The sequence below is a fragment of the Callospermophilus lateralis genome, chromosome 13, assembly GCF_048772815.1.
Source record: "Callospermophilus lateralis isolate mCalLat2 chromosome 13, mCalLat2.hap1, whole genome shotgun sequence".
Lineage (NCBI taxonomy): Eukaryota > Metazoa > Chordata > Mammalia > Rodentia > Sciuridae > Callospermophilus > Callospermophilus lateralis.
The window spans coordinates 43,973,756-43,994,325 of record NC_135317.1 but is presented as its reverse complement, the minus strand read 5'-3'; the positions used below and the strand labels follow the sequence as shown (position 1 = coordinate 43,994,325).

The window sequence follows — 20,570 nt, the reverse complement described above, 5'->3', positions numbered from 1 at the left end:
TTTAGCAATTTAGTGAGGCTCTCAGCGATTTAGCGAGACTCTGTCTCAAAATAAAAAGGGCTGAGTATATGGCTCAGTGGTTGGTTAAGTATCACTGATCTCAATCCCTGGTACCAAAAAAAAAAAAAAAAAAAAAAAAGCCCAGAACAAAGAACACAGTTATCTTTCTTGTATTTTATACCAAAAACTAGGTACTATTAATCTAACTATACATTTATCATTTTTTTCAAAGGTATAATTTCAGAATCTATTCATCTGGATGGTATTAAACAAAATGAGTTTTCTTACAAATAGGTAAAGTATTACTTCTTTTCATGTGATTCAGGACATCACACCCATACTCCCACAAATGTCTTAGTAATTTGCATTTTTAATATGTTAAATAAGTGAAAAATCCACACTTATCCAATTCAAAATCCCATGAATTTTTAGGCTCTGTGTTCAAAATAAGTCTTAAATATTTCTTATGCCACCTAAGAACTCACATGCCTTTCATGTGGCAAACACAAATAAGAACTGCATTCACTGTAACTTTTCTTATTATAAACCTAATATTCTATATAGAAAATTGGAAAACACATGAAAGCATAACAAAAATAATCATTCACAATGTGCTCACTGAGCGATAACCACATTTTTTTGTATATTTCTTCGTAGTCATTTTTCTGTACAGACATATAAAGAAATAGCAAGCAAACAAGCACATACAGACATTATTTTAAAGCAATTGACAATACACTTCATACAGTTTTATATACTGCTTTTTAAACATTATTCTCAGTGTTTTATTCATGTTAGAAATACTTCAAAATGTGGCTTTGAATGACTATATAATATTTTATTATATGAATATAATCTAGGTAATGTTGGGCAAAAGGAGACAGTTTCCAAGCACATGTGTGCACAGCTCACAATAGCTTGCTCACACACACAAACACTCCAAATGTACACTGTTGAGGGCCACAGCCGAGTGGGGATGGCGCATGGCATTTTGCCAGAAGGAGTGGTTAAGAGGTGATGCCAGTGAGCCATTGAGATGATGATGGTTAAGTTAAGCTGTGTATTCAGTTGTATATAGACCTTTGCTGTCCGGCAATAGGGCAGCTCCTGCTGCCTTGGGCCCCTGTTCGTTGAGTTCTCATGGGGTTCCAAGAGAGTGGGCGCAGAGCCCGGTGGAGGGTAAGAGTGTTCCCAGGAGGTGCAGGTGGAGTGCTGGTGGAGTTCGGGCAATAAAGAGTTCCTGTTTGAACCTACAAGTGCCTCGTGGGGGCTCGGTTGTTTTGTGCCCAGCCAGACTGCAGCAGTACACATGCACTTTGATGACCATTCTTACATATAAACCTTAGTACAGACCTAATAACTTTCTTATAAAAATGTCCAAAAAAAGGGCTAGCAAGTTGAAGAGTAAATTAACACCTCTGAGATCCGCAATACACACTAATTTTTGCACAGAAGTAATATACTAATTTCCATTCCACCATGCAACACATACATATTATTTTGCCACAACTCCAATTACACTAAGTACTTAAATATCAAAAACTTTTATTCATTTAAGAGGTATACATTAGAATATTAATTCAATTGTCAGTTATTTAATGGATCATATTTGTTGTTTGTATTTACTGATCATTTCTTTTTGTGAATTTTCTGTTAGGTCTTTTTGCAAGTTTTTCTATTATCATGTTCATGATCTTTAGTGGCTTCCCATAAATATTAAAGAAGCTAAGCCTTTGTTTAGTTTTTCATTTATGGTATTCTAACATACAGATATTGGACTAATGATTTTTAATAATTCAAATTTATCAAGGTTTTTTTAAAGGAGTTTTCCTTCACTTTTACATATAATAAGTCTTTCCAATCCTGAGAGCAAATAATTCTAATTGTTCTATTCAATGTACTTTTTTGAGATTTGGAGAACAGATTTGGTATCTACTATTCCAGATGTGGATACACCATGCTTCACAGGATTAAATGTATCTTTAGCTTTAGTTTCACTGCTCTTCTAGATGATGCCAACATTTTGGAAAACTTTTTCATCCAAGGGTAAGAACATTTAGAAAGGTAACATTTTTTTAGGTAATAATGGGCAGTTCTTAAGCCACCATTCTACAGATTTACTTTATTTCTTTCTGAATATATTACATGCTTTTGCCTTCTCTCTGCTCACTCAAACACTTTATACTTTCAAAAGATTTTTGTGTCATCTATCCTGCTCCTCTATCATTTCAGCATTTCACTAGTCAACCTGCCTATCAGGCAGCAGGTTAGAGGCAAGCCTGACCATGAAGGAACTGCAGGCCCTTGGAAGGGATGTGACCACTGCAGGGCTTTTAGAAGGAGCAGCGTGATCTGACTCAGGTTTTCCAGGGATCCAATTGATCAAAGAGTGGCATAAGATAAAAAGATAATTAGAAAAGCTTTTTTTTTTTTTTTTTTACCTGTTTGACCAAACACGCAGCAAATTGAACTGATCAGTCCAATCCAGAAAAACAGTTGTAAATTCATCTGAAATATAAAAAATGTGTAACGTTATATTAAGAAAATAATAAAAAAATATATTAAACATAACAGGTGCCATGCTCCTTATCTTTGGTTGATTTTATAAACAAAATACCTCTCAAATCATTCCTCTAATCCTCTCCACATCCCCATCATTTCTCCCCACTAACTAGCTATCTCACTTTTTACTTATACTACTCAAATAACTTGCACATCAGATCCCCATAAGTCATTCTCCTCTAAATAAATGTTTTTTTAAATATTTGTTTTTTAGTTATAGGTGGACACAGTATCTTTATTTTATTTTTATGTGGTGCTGAGGATCGAACCCAGTGCCTCATGCATGGTAGGCAAGTGCTCTACCTCTGAGCCACAATCCCAGCCCTAAATAAATGTTTTAACATTGAACTAACAGTGCTCTAAAGAAGAAGAAGAACAATATCAAGTACTCCCCAATGCCAGAAAACTATAAAAATTCTTTCTTTGTCCCATATAATTTCCATCTCCATGGTCTCCTGTGTCTCTCAGGAGCAAAAACATGCACATCCAGATGCCTCAGTTACCTGACTACTATACATCAGTTTCAATGAACTTTTCAAAACCTGTTCTAGTCATCCCTCTTCATCAACTCTTCAATAGTCCTCATTTCTCCTCAGGTAAAAACCAATATCGTGTAAAGGCCCTAACTCAATTTTCACTTTGTTTCCTCAAAAGTACAGCATTTCCTTTGTTAAGAAAAAAAAAATGCATGGAATTAGTAAAATATTCAGTTTAATTCCCTACACTTTCTAGATCTACAAACTAGACTTAAAGAGAGAGAGAGAGAGAGAGAGAGAGAGAGAGAGAGAGAGAGTGTGTGTGTGTGTGTGTGTGTGTGTGTGTGTGTGTGAGTGTAAAAAGACCCAGGAAGAGTCCTGAGTGTCTTTTAAAATTCCTACAGAAAAAAAATCAGGTAACATTCGGTATATTAAACAGACTACCTCACCATCCAATCATTAGCTATATAACTGTTTTATCTGAATCAAAGTTTTCAGAGTTTCACAATCTATACCTTACCAGATGCTCAAAGATGGCTACAGCTGAAGGTTCCTAAACCTTTCTACCCTTTAAATACTTACCAGACCAGCACCCAGTCTAATAGTTATGCATAAGCATCTGCCCCGCCACAAGAATATCAAAAAAAGCAAATGTATACCCGCCAAAAAAGTTTAGCTTTACTAGTTATCAACATTCTCTCTCTCTCTCTCTCTCTCTCTCACTCACACACACACACACACACACACACACACACACACACACTATAAGGAGAACTAGTGAGGGGGGGGGAAAGGGTTTTTTTTTTACCCCCCCCCCAAAACCTACTGCAGATAGCTGTAAGAAAGTGGTAGCTCTGTAAATTGCTGTACTTTTGAGGAAAAAATGCAAAATGTGTAAAATATGTGTCATAAAATATGTAAAAATAAAAAAGCATAAAAAATATTTCTCCCAACTTAGTAAATCAGCTACTGGGGAGTTCATCCTATGGTGAATAAATAATTTAAAATATGAAGAGAAATCACCAAAGAGATAAAAGATGATACACGTGCAGACGTGTTCAGTATAGTACTCTAGTACATTTATACTAGGCAAAATGGAAACATTGGTGAACTCTGATTGCATCAATTTTTTTAACTATTAGACAATCATTAAAATAATAACATGCTACAATATTAGAAGGTTTACAGGATGTTGTGTGCGAAGTATATACCAATATCAAAGGAATGCAAAATACCAGTACCTAAACATATAAGAGAAACCAAAGAGATCTGGAATGACAAAGAATTATATGCATAATATAAAGGTAATGGGGATTTTGTTTTTCTAAACTCTTACAGTTTTTCCTTCTATTCTTTTTGCTCTCTTATTAAAAACACAGATAAACTGTGTGAAATTTTTTTCTTAGTAAATTTCCTTGGATAAGAAAAAGTTCATTGAATTCCACATTAACACTGAAGAGAAATTTTAAAGAATCCTCACCATCAAAGGCCTACATTTCATGATGTTAGTCTGATAGTTCAGACAGAGGGCTCTAAGCTCTAGTCAGAGCACCTCTAGGATACTTGCACTCAATGTTGCACTCATCACAGAAACTGCAGATAAGAACAACTTGTGTAGTCACGTACTTCACAAGTGGGCTCAGACCAGAAAGTTGTGTTATATCCAAGTTGGTCAGTTGCGTTTACATGCAACTACATCCAAGTGACTGACAAAACCTAAGCATCACAATTCATCTTTTAGAACCTGCCTAAAAGCTTAATGTGTAGTAAATCCATACAGTCTATAATGCTAAACAATTCAAATAATGTAATCAATTCCAAAGCCAAGATGAAAATAATGTGGAACATGAAGATTTCTGAGGAAACGCATCACTGTGGTAAAGAGTATGTGGGCAATTTCTATAAAAAGTTGGAACAAATATTTGTCCCATATAAGGATGAATATATATATTTATTCAGGCTACTTTAAGGAACACTGGAGAGTTTTGAGAAATCTTTCAAAATATTATATAATTCAGAGAATAATACTGAGATAAAACTATTAGGTAACATAAAATGTTTCTTAATATTCTGAGGCTACATCCCTTTAGAATATTGCTTTATCTGTCATAGCTCCTTTCCTTCTAAGAACCTTGACAAGTCAAACAACAACTCACCACAACCCTGGCACTGCTGAAAGAGCTCCAAGCCCAAAAGCAGGCAAAAATGTGGCTCAAGGCCCCAGTGGTTAAAAAAAACAAAAACAAAAAAACAGCTGAGAGAACAAGGATGATGGCTGCAAACAGATTGAGGACAAATGTCAACTCTCCTGACTATTCAGCACACTGGCAGAAACAGAGAGGAGTTGACACTGGCTGTTGGAGTCTGTAAAAGGCAAGGTCAGGCTTTCAGGGAAATGAAGAAGCAAAAGAAGATGACAGCAATTAAGAATAAAGATCTATGAGGACAAAGAAGAGGATAGTAAATAAGAAAATGACCAGGCTGCAGTGAGGCACACCTGTAATCTCAGTGACTCAGGAGGTTGAAGCAGGAGGATCACCAAATTCGAAGTCGATCTCAGCAACTTAGCAAGGCCTAAGAAACTGAGTGAGATACTGTCTCAAAATAAAAAATTAAAAGGGCTGTGGCTATAGCTCAGTAGTAAAGTGTTCTTGGTTCAATCCCCAATACCCAACCCCTACATACACACAAAAAGAATATGCACTATGAGGACAATTACAAGAACTTATAATTAGGAGAGGCCACAGGGGAAGCAAGCAGTAGAGCATTTTATGTAAAGAGCCACAGCCTCCCCTTATCAATCCTAACAGTCTTCAGAAGGTACTAGGAAATCTCTTGTGTGTGGAGAAATGGAAAGAAGACACACCAAGCGTCTTATATTTCAAAACCTCTTAACGGAGCACTTCCCATAGTAGCTTGGGAACAACCCCATAAGACTCACCCGGATACCCTCCCCAAGCCAAAAAACCACAACCTTTGTGGAGCAGGACCTGTTTATCAGGTGATTCTTATGTTCAGAAAAGGTACTAAAATATTTCCTACCAATGGCTTTCCACACAAGACACCCTGTTAGAAGACAACAGGAAAAAATGCCATTGAGACATTGTCTCATTCTATTTGGGTCTCTTTTTCATAGTCAAAGGTCTAAACTTCTTGTCTACACTGGTCCCCATTTCCTAATCATTTCCCCTCTCCTCAACCTACTACAACTGATGTATACTCCCTCCCATGCGTATGAAACTCACCATATAAAAAAAAAAAAGAACTTTTTCTTGGCCTCATCTACCTGAATCCCTTCATTCATAAATTCTTGACTGGCTATAACATGTAAGGTACCCTTAATCTATTTTCTTGGTTTCTACTTGTTATTCCACTCTGCGTCACTAGAGGTCACTCCTCAGGTTTTGTGCTATATCTGGAAATAAAAATATTGCTGCCTCAAGGAACTTTGAGTTCAGTTCAAAGCAAAAATACAAATAATTACAGTATGATGTGATGATTTCTGTAATGAAGATAGGACACAGCACATTGAGGACACTGAAATCCCAACAGGTGTGAAGGCTTTACAAAGAGGCAGGATTTCAGACAGAATTGAAGGCACTTACGAGGCAAGAAGGAAGATAAATGGAGAGATGATACTCCAAGCCAAAATCTGTGCATGCACAGTGTGGGTCCTAAAGAGATTATAGCAACTCCTTTCTAATCTGATTGCCAAAAGTACATGTTTGGGTGTCCCATCCCCAAGTTAGAATTTTTTTCTCTCTTCTTTTTCTGGAAAAAAAGACCAGGAAAAAAAATTATGTGTTTCGTAGTTATATCTTGTTGATGAAATAATAAGCTATTACTTTATTCTTATCATTTTTTGCCATAAGCACAAATTATATTATTTTAAAACACTAAAAAGGACAAAAAGAATCCTCAAGTGCTTAAATCACTCCAAGATTTAAAACACAAGTTGAAACAGCAGAAATGGAGAGCAGGCAGGCAGATGGAGCTATATGACTGAGAGCTTTAAATGCTATCTATGCTGAAAGAGTTTAGATTCTATTGTATAAATAGTACGGAAACTAAAAAAAAAAAAAAAAACCTTGGGCAGGATAGCAACATAACTGCATATACATGGTAGGAAATTAGCATGAAAAAGGATGGGTGGAAGACAGGCGCTAGAAGATAGGCCTAGCAGTTACTGCAAAGGTTTTGCATAGGAGGTGAATTCGGACAACAGTAGTAAATGAAATGACAAGGGAATGACTAGAGGTAGCTAGCTAGCTACGTGGCTCTAATAATTTGCTTGAATAAAGAGGGGGCGAAAGAAAGAAATCTAGAATAAACAACAGAATAATTTATGGTGTTCTGTTTTTCTCTGTCATAGTTAAAAACTTGCATTTTTAGGGCTGGGGATATAGCTCAGTTGGTAGAGTTCTTGCCTCACATGTACAAGGCCCTGGGTTCAATCCTCAGCACCAAAAAAAACAAACAAAAAAAAACTTGCATTTTAAATAAAGAACACAGAAAAAGGGAATGGAGATAGGGAAGAAAATGACACGTTTTTTCTTGAGAAATGTGGAATGTGAAATGTCTGCTTGTAGTCTAGGGAAAATACCCCCAAGGAGGTGAAGACACCTCCTGAGAGGAAAAGATACATGGCTCAGGATCTCTGGAGATAGGTCAAAGTTAGAAATATAGACATTGGAAGTGTCATTACTGAGGTGGTAACTGAAATTAGGAAAATGAGAGAAATTTTGTGAAGAATGCTCAGGAAGAAAGGAGAGTTGGTGGCAGACTTGAAGGGTGAAAACACAGGAATGAGGGAAGAAAAGGAGCCAGGCATCCAGACCCAAGGAAGTATAATACCCTGAATACAGGAGCAGTACATTTTTTCCAAGGTGGAGAAGAGTTCACTCAGGACAACTGCTGGGAGAAACTGATGTGGGGCTGAAAAAGAGCCAGGTGAAGAAAATTAAAAAGACACAATAGACCTAGAGAGCAATGCTGAGGGCCTCGCAGGTATTGCACATCCTAACTTAGAAAAGTACATTTATAAAACTCATCTCACTTGTACCTATCTTTAATATTTGTCTTCCCTGATGGAGTCACAGCTCCAAGAGAACATGGCCTCAGAACATGTGTCTTATTCACAGCTCTAGCACTTAAAATTACTTGGCACAAAGTCAATGCTCAAATTTTTTTACTGAACTATATAAAATTATATATTTGTTTTCTAATATCACTCAGGAAGTAAGGAAAGAATAATTCTTCTGAATTAGTTAATGTGCCAGCCCTTTCTAAATAAAAAGAGTTACTGTAGATACCCTAGTGATAATAATTTTCAAATTTTTAAGCCATCTTAAAGCTAGCTGTAAAAGTGTCTCATGCTTATGGTTCTTAGACATTATGAAGCCAAAACTGATTAACAAATAAAAACAACACTAAAACAATAATTAGTTCTAAGGTAGCCGACCAGATAATACAGAAGTATTATCTACCAAAACAAAAACATGAATTTTTGAATATTCTCTAGAAATGTTCAAATCTCTGAGAATACCTCCATGGGTCCTAAGACACTGAATCTGAAATCAGTGAATTATTTTACCAGTTTGCAGGGCAAGCACAGGAGGAAGAAAAGGGGATAAAGAAATAGTGGTGCTATCAAAGGTCACATCTTCTCTCTGTTGTCTGGGTGCTAACACACAAGAGGAGAAGAGGGGAAGAATAGAAGTTCAGTGGATTAGACAAAGGCGACTGAAGGGAAGGGGGGATGGGAATACGAAAGACAGTCAAATGAACTGGACATAATTTTCCTATGTACTTATATGAATACACCATCACTGTAACTCCACATCATGTACAACCACAGAATGGGATCCTAATTAGAATAAGTTATACTCCATGTATGTCAAAATACGCTCCACTCTCATGAATATCTAAAAACAACAAATAAAAAAGTTAACAAAAAAGAAATAGTGGTGCTGACAACAAGTTAACAACAAAGAGGAAAAAGTTAAAGGACTAGAAATGACAATGGGAAGGTAACACTGAGGGAATGACTAAAAAACAAGGAAGTGGAAAGTGAGCCAGCTAGAGTTTAAGTCCCAAGTATTCAAGTCTGCAAACATAATAACCATTCAGGTAGTATTTTGAAGTTATCCTAAGTGGCATATCTTTTGCTCATTTTTTTTATAGGTGCTCCACATCTGGAATAACTGGACATTTCAGAGAAAGGAAGTCTTAGGTGAAAAGTCTTAACTTAAAGTACATATATCAGTGATTGTTTCGAAAACAGGGCCCGAAACAAGGAATGCGTACAGGCAGTTTAATCCGGAAGATGACTCCAGGGAAAGAGGTACTTTGAAGAGAAGAACTAAGATAAAGAAAAGGTCAAAATAAAGACGCTTAATTTATCACAGTGGACACCTGGGAACTTGATCATGCATAAAGACCCAGGGAGGGTCAACAGGGAGAAGTAAATTCATCACCTCCACTCCCCACAGGTGAAAAAGCTGTCCATACTCCCCACATTTCCCAGAACTGCAGCTCATGTGCCCAGAGGGTTGCCATCCACTTCTCACAGGGACAGAGAGGCCCAGGGGAGAAAAGCAAGACTAGGGCAAGATGAAGTCAGCCAGAAATGAGTCACAGGACTATTCCCAGTAGCAGAGGCTGGAACCAGAGGGGAGGTAAGAAGATGTGAGAGGAGCAGGAGAGGGTCCTAATATAGTGAATGAAGGCCAATGGAGTTGAAAAAATTAAAAATAAAATAATTGTTAGAATAGTGAGAAGTTTTATCAGCACGAATTCTTGAGGATCCTAATGATAGCAAGAATTGGGAAGGAAAGAATGAATAAGGTGATGATTCAAATGTAGCCACACATCCATGTATTAAAACAAATATAAAGATGTATGGAACTCGCACTCATCTTCTGTGAATGTGTACCGTTGACTTGCCTGAAGAACTGTCATCACCTCTGTAGCACAATGTCTTAATAGTTAACAAGCGAAGAAACAAAATAAAGACAAAGATTTCCTGAGGTACCAAAAAACATAACAGGAAATTTCAGAAGAACAGGCAATGTGTTGTACCAACCATTGCATAATGATGGACAGCACAGAAATGAGTGTATGGATCTGAAACCAGGATGCACAGCCTCAAACAAAGGTGGTGCTGGTATTAGCACATGATCTAATCTGTATCTCAGTTTCCTCATCTCTAAAATAGGGACAGTAGTATTTACTTTATAGGGGTTCCTAAGTCTAAATAAGTTGATACATATAAAACAATATCTGGCATATCATAAAGAACTAGATGTTACTTGTTACAATTATTAAGAAACATTACAGCAAGAGCTCCAAAACAACTAGATTAAATGAAGTAACTATGTTTGAAAATTTTGTTTTTTTCAACTGAAATTATAGAAAACTTTGGATGGATCCACTTTTGGGAAGACATAATACAGAAGGACAGTGAAAGGGTCAGAAATAAAGCCACTACAAAAAGATAAACTGATGTCAATTATAACCATTCAGTTACTCATTTTGAATCTGATGACTTCAGTATCAAAACCTAAGTATTATGCTATTCTTAGGTACCACATTCTTCAGTGGGATTATTCTATTTAATATGCTTTCTCACTTAATAATTTGTATGTAAAACAATAAAAGCAACAAAGTCTAAGTAAGTGTTTAATATTAAACAAAACAGTTATTTCTGAAAGCTAATATCACAGACCATCTTTTTAAAAAGATCAAAAACAGAAATAAGGAAGAATAACTAAGGATTGATAGATCACGGGAGAGCAAACTTAGCAGAGTCTAAAAGAAAGAAGGAAATCACCCTTGAAAAGACATTTTACTAGTAAAAGCCTGAATCAGAATTCTGTGGCATATTACTCAGACAAATCTATTAGCCTGCCTGGGCTGAGAGCAGTGGAGCATGCCCGTAATCCCAGTGACTCAGAGGCTGAGGCAGGAGGATGACAAGTTTGATGCCAGACTCTGCAACTCAGTGAGACCCTGTCTCAAAATCAAAAATTAAAAAAGGTCAGTGAATATAGCCCAGTAGGAGAGACTTTCTAGGTTCAACTCCCAGCAAGTAAAAAAAAAAAAAAAAATACTGGCCTGATTTCATTCAGGGACTACTCCCCATTGTGGACTACAGAAAAAAGGAAGATCTATTTGGCATTGAGAGGGTCACACTAGGCATTAAATGATTTAAGGTGATTTATAACAAAAGATATTTCATTTACTTTAAAAAAAATAGATTTATATTTCAACACAATGACTAGAACAATAATGATAAAAATAATAGCATCTAACTATCTCCTCCAAAGAACTGTATGAGATAGAGAACGATATCATCTTTGTTTTACATTTTACAGATGAGGAAATCAATGCAGAAAAGTTTAAAAAAAATTCACAGAATTTTTTCAGAATCAAAAGTTTCAAGAATTGAAACTTGACACCTGAAATCAGAAGTTGTAACTCAAAGCCGACTTTGTGCTTCACTAAAGTGTTATTTTAAAAGAAAGAACACTGAGTGTTAGAACTGACTCAGAGCATAGAAATGGAACAGGCTTATAATGTTCTATGAGTTTGTTTGCTGGGCATTCAAAGTGAGAAGGCCAACAAAAGTTATTTTAATTGTCACATTTCGCAAGTATAGACACAGGACTTGTGTCTTGCTCATACAAAAGCATTTCATGCTAGGATCATTTTTTATCACGTTTAGTTTTATCTAAGGAGTCATATTCATTCCTTGAGCAGTAAATGTTCTTAAGAATATTCTGCAAATAAGCTCATTTTCATGGTACAATTGTTCATATACAACTTATACGCATAGCCTCACAGTAATTTTATGCAATATTTTTAGTATATCTGAAAATGACTGTCATCTGTGACATGAATTCAGTTGTAGAATTTTCCATTTGTGCCATGCTGGTGCTCAAAAAATTTAGAATTTTGGAGCATTTCAGAATTTTAGATTCGAGATGCTCAACCTACACTATCTTTGAAGGAACATTACACTTCAGAGAAAAATTAATTTTTTACAAAAAGTAATAAGTTGTGTTTATTTCAGTTTTAAAATAAGCCAACTCTCATAAAAGCAAACTCATATAAAAAAGAAGTGCATACCAGATTTCTTCCTATCTTCGTACAAGGGCACATTTGCATTCACTACAATTACATCCAAGCCAACAAACATTTATTACATACCTACTATGTGCCAGACATGTAAGTGACAGAACTATGATATGAACCCAGGCCTTATTTGAAAGCCCAAGCTTTCGATGTAATTAGGTATCTAATGCAAAAAGCTAAATGTTCTCATCATTCAAATATTTCCCTTTTGTCATCATACCATTTTAAAATCTTTTCACCTCAATGGTGGTGAAGATCTGATACCTCTATCAAGGTATACTTTAAATCTCTTCTGTCTGGCAGGAAGAGGTGTGGTGGTGACTACAAAGGTGTTAATGGACCAAATAATATTCAAGAATTAATGATTAATACAATTTAGTAGAAAGAATGGAGAAGAAAAGTAAATAGAAGGGGTTAGAAAAGAGGATAAATAATCTAAAACAAAATGTAAGTAACATTTAATTTGAAGTGTTTTCTCCAATCCCCTATAGATAAAAACAAAAATAGTCTGAACTAGAAAACATCCTAAATTTCACTACTCAGCAGAAAAATGGCATTTTAAGGTAACTGAAGCCCTTTTTTCCCTAATGATAATGAGGCTACTAACTTCCAATAACAACGTTTGATTGTTCCAAAGAGACAAGTTCAGAAAACAACTGAAAATGGCTTACAAAATGGTCAGACATACTTTAAGACAAGTATAAAAGAATAAACTTCATCACTAACAACTACTCTACTCACCATCTCCAGGAATATGAGGATACAGATCAACCATCATCACTACACAGAATAAAAGGGCAAAGGAACTATGCAGAATGGACATACTTCAGGTTAGGTGGAATAAAAAAAATCGTAAAAGATAAATGTCTTGGGGAAGGGAGGAGGTAAAGGCTGGAATGATAGCACCTAAGAAAAACTTTTATAGACAAAAAGTGAAAATAAGGTGAAGGATCTTCTATGAAAATATAATAAAATATAGATAAACTCATTATACTCATCAAAGAATTTAGAAAATCCCAAGTAAATCTCACAATGATTAAAAATAGTAAGGCTTTGGGCTGGGGATATAGCTCAGTTGGTAGAGTGCTTGCCTTGCATGCACAAGGCCCTGGGTTCAATCCCCAGCACCACCACCACCACCACCATTCCCTAAAAAGTAAGACTTTCTGGGGAATATAGCTCAGTGGTGGAGCTCCTGGTTAACATGCTGGAGGTCCTGGGTTCAAGACCCAGTATAATAAAACAATAAGACTTCAAAACTAGAAGAAAAGTATAGAGAGATAAAGAAGGATTAATTTAGATTGGACTCCTTCAGAACTGACAAATGTTGAGGAACAGAATCAACATAACAAGAAAAATCACACAGAACTCAATAATTCAAGCCAATCAGATAACAGAGGTGGATGGACTTGGAAGGCTAAGGCAGAAGGATCACAATTTCAAAGCCAGCCTCAGCAATTGAGTAAGGCCCTAAGCAACTAACCAAGATCCTGTCTCTAAATAAAATGTAAAAACAAGCTGGGGATGTGGCTCAGTGGTTAAGCGCCCCAGGGTTCAATCCCCAGTAATCACCCCCCCAAAAAAAAATCCAAAAGGAGGTGGGGTACAAAATAAATTCAAAGACTGCAGATGGATAGACTTAAAGGTCCAAAGTGGGGGGGAAAAAAAAACACTGTAAGCAAACTGTTAAGCCATAATAGGAAGGGCTAATCCAAACTGATTACCCTTTGTCTGAACTTAATTCTTCTGAGTTAGCAATTTAGGGGTAAGAAAACTTGCTTTGGGGAAATTTACAAAGGTAACTACGAATAGAGGAAGCAAAAGCTAACCATTCTGATTAATCAAAAGTACTTTTGCACTACATAATTTTAGTTAAGGAGAATCTTAAAACTATGTTCCCCAAATGCATAACTTTATCCACTTTTTAAATAGATTATTCTAAAATTCTTCCTTGATCACATTAATTTTGACTACATATTTTGTCTTATCTCCCAGCATGGAACAAGCAGAGCACTGGGTATATTTTAAATATATAAATGTTTTAAAACCAAACTAAAACAGGGAAAAAATCAACTTTTCATTTTACTAGCTAGGAATAATATCTACTTCAGAATTGTTGGCAGAATAAAATATAATCATAAATATAAAAGCTCTTACCAAAATTTATCTTTATAGTTATAATTTACTAGATTACTGAATTTTTTTGTTGCCTACAGTCATTCACTGTGGTCATGAGCTTCTAAAATAAAATTCTGAGTGACTATTTAATAACTGTCAATTTCTTTGGGGGTCGGGTAGGCGCTGTGGACTGAATCCAGGGCCTTGTACATGGTAACCTTTACAGTCTACCAGATTAGAACCTATCCCATGTAACCCATGCTTCTTTAATTAAAAAAAAAAAAAAAAAAAAAAAAATCACTATTGTATTTTTGTTACATTTTCCTGACATAACATTATAATATAACATAAAATATACTAAATGTGCTTTCTCAAACTAAAGTCTTCTTCCCCAATAACCAAACAAGACCATACACTTCCTTGTTAAGAGAAGCAATGAAATAATGTGATATGAATACTGGATGTAGAGGGAAATACTGGATGTAGAGGGAAAGCTAATAAATCATTAATAAAGAACATGAAAGCTTATTTATATATTCATTCAATAAACAATTATTATACACTGAAATGTGACTTCTATACTTCAAGTGGTACATATCTGGTTATGCATGTAAATATTTTCCTGATCCCATTTTTAGTAGACTAAAAATATATTCCCTAAGCAAAACGGAATATTAATTAGTCTTCTACATTTCTAACTTATTTTGGTTGGTCTTCATTAGCTCTCTTGAGTCTTCAACAACCACAATAAACAGAATTAATACTCCTGCTGTGGTCTTAAAACATACTCCTGATGCTGCCTAGCACAGTGAATGACAAACTTTCAATGATGCTCAATAATTGCAGTGTTATTTTACTGTGACATAGTGTTATTTTTATTCAAAATTACAACTAAATGCATTCATGCCTGTGTCCCTTGTCAGTCTAGAATAAAAATTCAAGCCTTCATTTTATATTTCATATGTAATTATGTATATATGGGTACACATTTTTTCCATGGGTAACAAAGTGGCCAAGTAATATTTGCTAAATTAGTCAGGATTCTGCCTTTAACTGTACTGTCCCTTGAGTATCCCACACATCAGTCATCCATATCTTGGCTCAGACAGGCACACAGTTCAATCCCTGGTACCAAAATATATATATATATGTATGTGTGTGTGTATGTGTGTGTGTGTGTGTATATATCTTTGCTCTTACCATTCCAAACTCAGGCCTCTTCTCCTCTAATAAGTCTTTCAAAACCACTTAAGTCAATATGATGTTTTTTCTCAAAAACTATCAGCAAATATTATCTGTTTCAGTACATTGTGTAAAATATTCTTCAGTATGTGTTCTATTTTCCTGAGCTGAAAACTACTTGTCCCAGCTAGATAATTCACTCAATATCAAAGACCAGACCAACTTCTTGATCTATGCTCACTCAGTACACCATTTTTGTCTCTAGATAGTGATAATATACTGATAGACTAAAATGTAATGTACAACTGAGCTACACCCCAACAAAGACAGCTGATAGCAACAATTTCATCCGTCAGCACTGGCAAATATTAGAGTGGTAATTTGGCACAGCACCTATGCTCTCTGGTGATACAAAAAAAATGGTTGCTCATGGAAAGAAAAAGAAGTGCACTCTACAGTACTCAGATCAGACAGTAACTATTCAATTCACAGAATGACAGAATGAGAAATGTAGCAGATACTTTATAGTGTGGTGTGAAAAAAAAAAAAAATCCAGAAGGTGGAGCATTTTGACAAAGGTCACAAAAAATTCAGTGGCAGAGCATGCCCAGGTTTCCTACCCTCTGTTCTGTTAGTCTTTAAATAAATTACCAAAGAGGGACATAAAGTTTCTCCGACTTTACATTAAACATGCTAATGACTGGGAAAACTCCACAAATCCCAGCCACTAAAATGTCACTCAAAGGAACCACAAGTTCAGACAAGAAAGAGGGAAGGGAAATGCTTTTCTAGATCCCTCTTCCTCCGCTTAACCCATCCGCTGGTAAATACTGCCCAGGTTCTGGCCCTTTTCACTCCTTTGGTATTTTCACCCTCAGCGAACAGCTTCAATTAGCACTTGCAGGCTAAGAATTCCCAAATCTAAATCTCTCAACCAGACATCTTTTTAATTTTCTGATCTCTAATTTCAGCTACACTCTAGACATCTCTGCCTATGCCCTGTGGTCACCTTAAAAAAAAAAACAAAAAAACCTCAACATTATAAATTCATCATCATTTCCCCTCCTCCAGCCAATGAGGACTACCCCTTGTGGTCATAAATCCTACCTTGGTGAATGGCACCACATAGCCAGAACCCTGTGTCACACCAGGCTGCTTCATTTCTCTAACCTCAGTCACCAAAATTTATCAGTTCTGCCTCCTAAACATTGTAGTTCTTATGTTCCCAACCAGACCACCAGCTATACCCAGGATTGCCAAATCTTTTGATTACTCACCTTTATCACTAAAAAAATTTGGAATATGCATGTAAAATACACATAGCTTTATGGCAACAGTGTAAGATATTGTAAACCATAATAAATTTTTGAATTTTAAAATGATAAAATTTTAAAACATACATAATAGTAAGCCTAAAATTTTCTTCCTAATACTCTTGTGAGTCATTTTACATATCCCTAAGGATCAGAAAACTGCACTTTGGAGACTCACATAATCAGACTGGTCATGTAAGAAATGTCTATGTGTGGGGCTGGGATTGTGGCTCAGTGGTAGAGCGCTTGCCTAGCACGTGCAGGGTGCTGGGTTCGATCCTCAGCACCACATAAAAACAAAATAAAGATATTGTCTCCAACTACAACTAAAAACCAAAATATTAAAAAAAAGAAATGTGTATGTGAGTGTGTGTTTATACATGAATGCACATATATTTGAAGCAGCTTTTTTTCCTTTCTCACACATTATTTTATTAGTAAAACATCAGTCCTTAAAAACCTTACAAATAAGCATTTTTAAAACAATGAGAAATCAACAAAGTATAAGAAGTATAGCTTGGCTCCTTTTGCATATAGCTCCTTAAAAGGATTCGTTTTGACCTCTACTGAAATATCTTAAGACTACCAATATTATGAGTTTTATGACTTGCACCTTCTTTAACCTCAATACATTTCAGCATGCTACAGCTGCAGATCCTGCTATTATTTCAGAATCCAGAAGACTAAGGCATTCTTTTTTTCCTACTCTTATCCTCCCTTACCCTGGATTCTCACCTCTGCAGCAACAATATAAAAGGACAAATGAAAATCTCAGGAGAACATATAATCAGGAACAGAATAAACACTAATATTATAATACAAATTTCTGCATATTTACACAATGTAATTCTCTAGGATTCTACCTACAACTTGACAGAGCCTAACGCCCACAAACAGTGGGGAAATCTAAAATTAACAAGTCCATCCAAATTCACTTAGATAAATTCAGCTTGTTACACATTCAGAATTCTAAATATAAAATCTCAGAACTCAAAAGTTCTCTGAAACTTTGGCCAGTTACAAGCTGTTTACTGTATCAGTATGGCAGAACAGTTAAGAACAAGTGTGTTTCAGAATATAGTGAAAAGAACATTTTCTTCAGAGAGAATACTACACTCCCCCCATCCCAACAGTCACAATTTATTTATCAAGAAGCCAAATAGACATTACATTAATTGGCAAACACTGTCAAGAAAAATAGCAACTGGTCAAAAATGTTTAATTTTCATTAAGATAAAGTGAAGAGAGGTCCCCAGTGTCCCTCCTGGAGTTAAGAATTTAGAAATACCAAGTTAAACTACATTTTCATTCAGTGACGATAACTGGGGGCAAATTTAAGTTATACTAACCAGAAAACTAAGAAAGCTGCCTGAAGGTTGAAATTACTAAATGCAATGATTTTTTTAAATTGTTGATTCCATCCTATCATGCATAGAAAATTGAGAGGATTAAAAAAATCTTAATGTAGAATTTCAGTCTTTAAAAAAGAAAACCAATATACCAAATACTTAAAATTGTTGGTCTGGGAAGTCAACACACATGAGTTAAATTGGAATTTATGTGTTTTCTAGTTACATAGTCTTTCTAGTAACATCATCTACTCTCTGCAAATGTCTATAAACAAAAAAAATACTGATCTGCTTCATTTCTTTTCTATTTCTCACTTCATCATCTTCAGTTGCTTATTTAATATTGATCAATATTCCAAAATTACTTAAAAACATGAACATCACCATGAATCTCTTTAAGTCCCTCTTGGATACTTAAGTCTTTGATGTCCACAAATATAGAATAGAATAGATAACTTTCAACTAATATTTCTTAATAGTTTATTAACATGTTCTAATATATAACCTACTGTAAAGGGTGTGTGTCATATAAGAAAAAAGTCTAATAAAAATTCATTTAGTATTTACTTTTGTACCATCAAAACAACAATAAAAAATAACTTCCTAGTAATTCTATTCATCTAAACACATGGAATACAGACCCCAAAAAAACCTTACTAACGGTGCTATCAATTACATTGAGACATTTTTACAACCAAGGAGAACTGAAGAGGAGTCAATATTTATTGAGCATCTACTCTCAGGTAGGTGTTTTTTTTACATTTTACATTTGATTTTCACAACCATCCTGCAGTTAAGGTGATTACATATGGTTCAAACATAGGCTCTGGAGCTAGATCCCATGGGTTCTCCAGGGTCTCCTGAAGATCACAGGCAATTTACTTATGTTTCCCATACCTCTGTTTCTTCATTTGTAAAACAGGTATAAGAACAATACCTAAGCCTCAGCAGAGCCGATCTAGAAATTCAATGAGATAATATGTGCAAAATGCCTAGAGCTAAGCATGGTCCTCACTGTCATTATAATAATTATTATTCTTGTTCCTATTTTACAGATGAGGAAACAGAAGCAATATAATTGGTGTGAGTTTTCCCATTCAAAGTACAAAGTTGATGAAATAAAAAGTCTTCAGGTTTTAAATATGAGAATTCTCAGAATCCAACTTGTTCTGAAGCGTAAGAAAGGGCACGCAGTGAAACGAGAACAGGTAGGGTTTTAAGTCTTGCGGACAAGTGGACACCTTCCAGGAGGGTCGGCCTTGGCCCCGTGTCCTGGTTTGGTCCTGGTCCCGGTCCCGGTCCCAGTCCCGGGGCCGCCCCGCGGTGGACCGTGTCCTTTGTACTTCTAAACACTGAAGACAGAACACACGCCGGCTCTGCGCCACCCTTCCCCAGCGGCTGCGGGTGCCAACTTCGGCCCGGGCCTAGCCCGCACCCTCCCACGCCGCGGGCGCTCGGGGCTGCCGCACAGCTTCAGAAAGTTGGAGGCGGGAGCAGTTCCGATCCCGGGAGCAAGAGACCAGGCTCCATGTAGCTCACAGAAAAAGCGGCCAGTGACAGAAACAGAGAGAAAGGGCTAGAAGGCGTCCACAACCATTCAAAGCCTCCTCGGAGGCTTCGACCCCTCTGGCTCCCACACCACAGCCGGCGGTCCCAATTCCCGCACCTTAACCGCGGAGCTCAGGCCCGCAAGACCGCCGCAAGGGTCGCTAGAGGGGGCACGTGTGAGAGTGGCCAATGGGGGCCACCACCGCCCCCCGACGTGACAGCGCCCAGGCCCGCGACCCTCCCACTCAGACCTGGGCTAGGACCGGCTCTACTTCCAGAGTCCGCCTGAGCAGGGGAAGGGGCGGCGGGACAGGGCCAGTAAAGGCAGGAAGGGCCGGGAGCCGGGCGGGGGGCGGGCGGCGAGCTTCCACTTCCTCTGGTGCCTGAAGGCTGGAATCCCGCCCTACCCCCTCCGCCCCGTGGCCCTGCCCGGCCCTGCCCAGCCCCGCACAGAGGTCCGAGCCCGGCTCGGCCGGCCCGGCAGCCCGGAGGCCGCGCGCCCTCCCGCAGGCCGCAGCCCCTACCTTCTCCGGGCGGCGTCGGGTCCCGGCACGGTCGGCTCGGGCCTGCTGCTCCGCCGCTCGCGCTCGGCCTCTCCCGCGGGCTGTAGCGGCCTCCCGGTCTCGGGCGCGGCGGGCGGCGGCGGCTCCTCCTTCTCAGGGGCGGGAGGAGGAGACTCCGCCACCCGAGCCGCCTCCCGGCAGGAAGCGACCCCTACGGCACCGCCTCCTCCGCGCGGCGGCTCCTGCTCCTGAGGCAGTCGCCGCCGCCCTCTCCCTCCGGAAACGCATTCCTCCCGGGCCGCGTCAGCCGAGCCTGAGGCGAGGAGGAGAAGGAGCCTGTGAGGCCCGGGCCTAGACAAAGGAGCGGGCCTGGACACGAGTGGG

General features: G+C 37.6%; 1 protein-coding gene and 1 non-coding gene across 3 annotated transcripts in view; one reads left to right on the top strand and one right to left on the bottom strand.

Annotated features, from left to right (window-relative positions):
• Itgb1 (integrin subunit beta 1) overlaps positions 1-20,330 on the bottom strand; it is a 48,321-nt gene extending 27,991 nt beyond the window's left edge. The window contains exons 1-2 of one of the 2 annotated variants that reach the window (XM_076832388.1): positions 20,208-20,330; positions 2,442-2,508 (exon numbers count right to left, since the gene is read on the bottom strand). In XM_076832388.1, coding sequence (XP_076688503.1) covers positions 2,442-2,508 — 67 coding nt within the window. In that variant the 5' untranslated portion in view covers positions 20,208-20,330. The remainder of the gene's footprint in view (positions 1-2,441; positions 2,509-20,207) is intronic. The other variant, XM_076832387.2, reaches the window with a different exon arrangement.
• Positions 13,234-13,306, top strand: Trnaa-ugc (transfer RNA alanine (anticodon UGC)). Its single transcript has one exon. It is a non-coding gene; the product is annotated as a tRNA-Ala (tRNA).
• Positions 20,331-20,570: the final 240 nt, after the last annotated feature.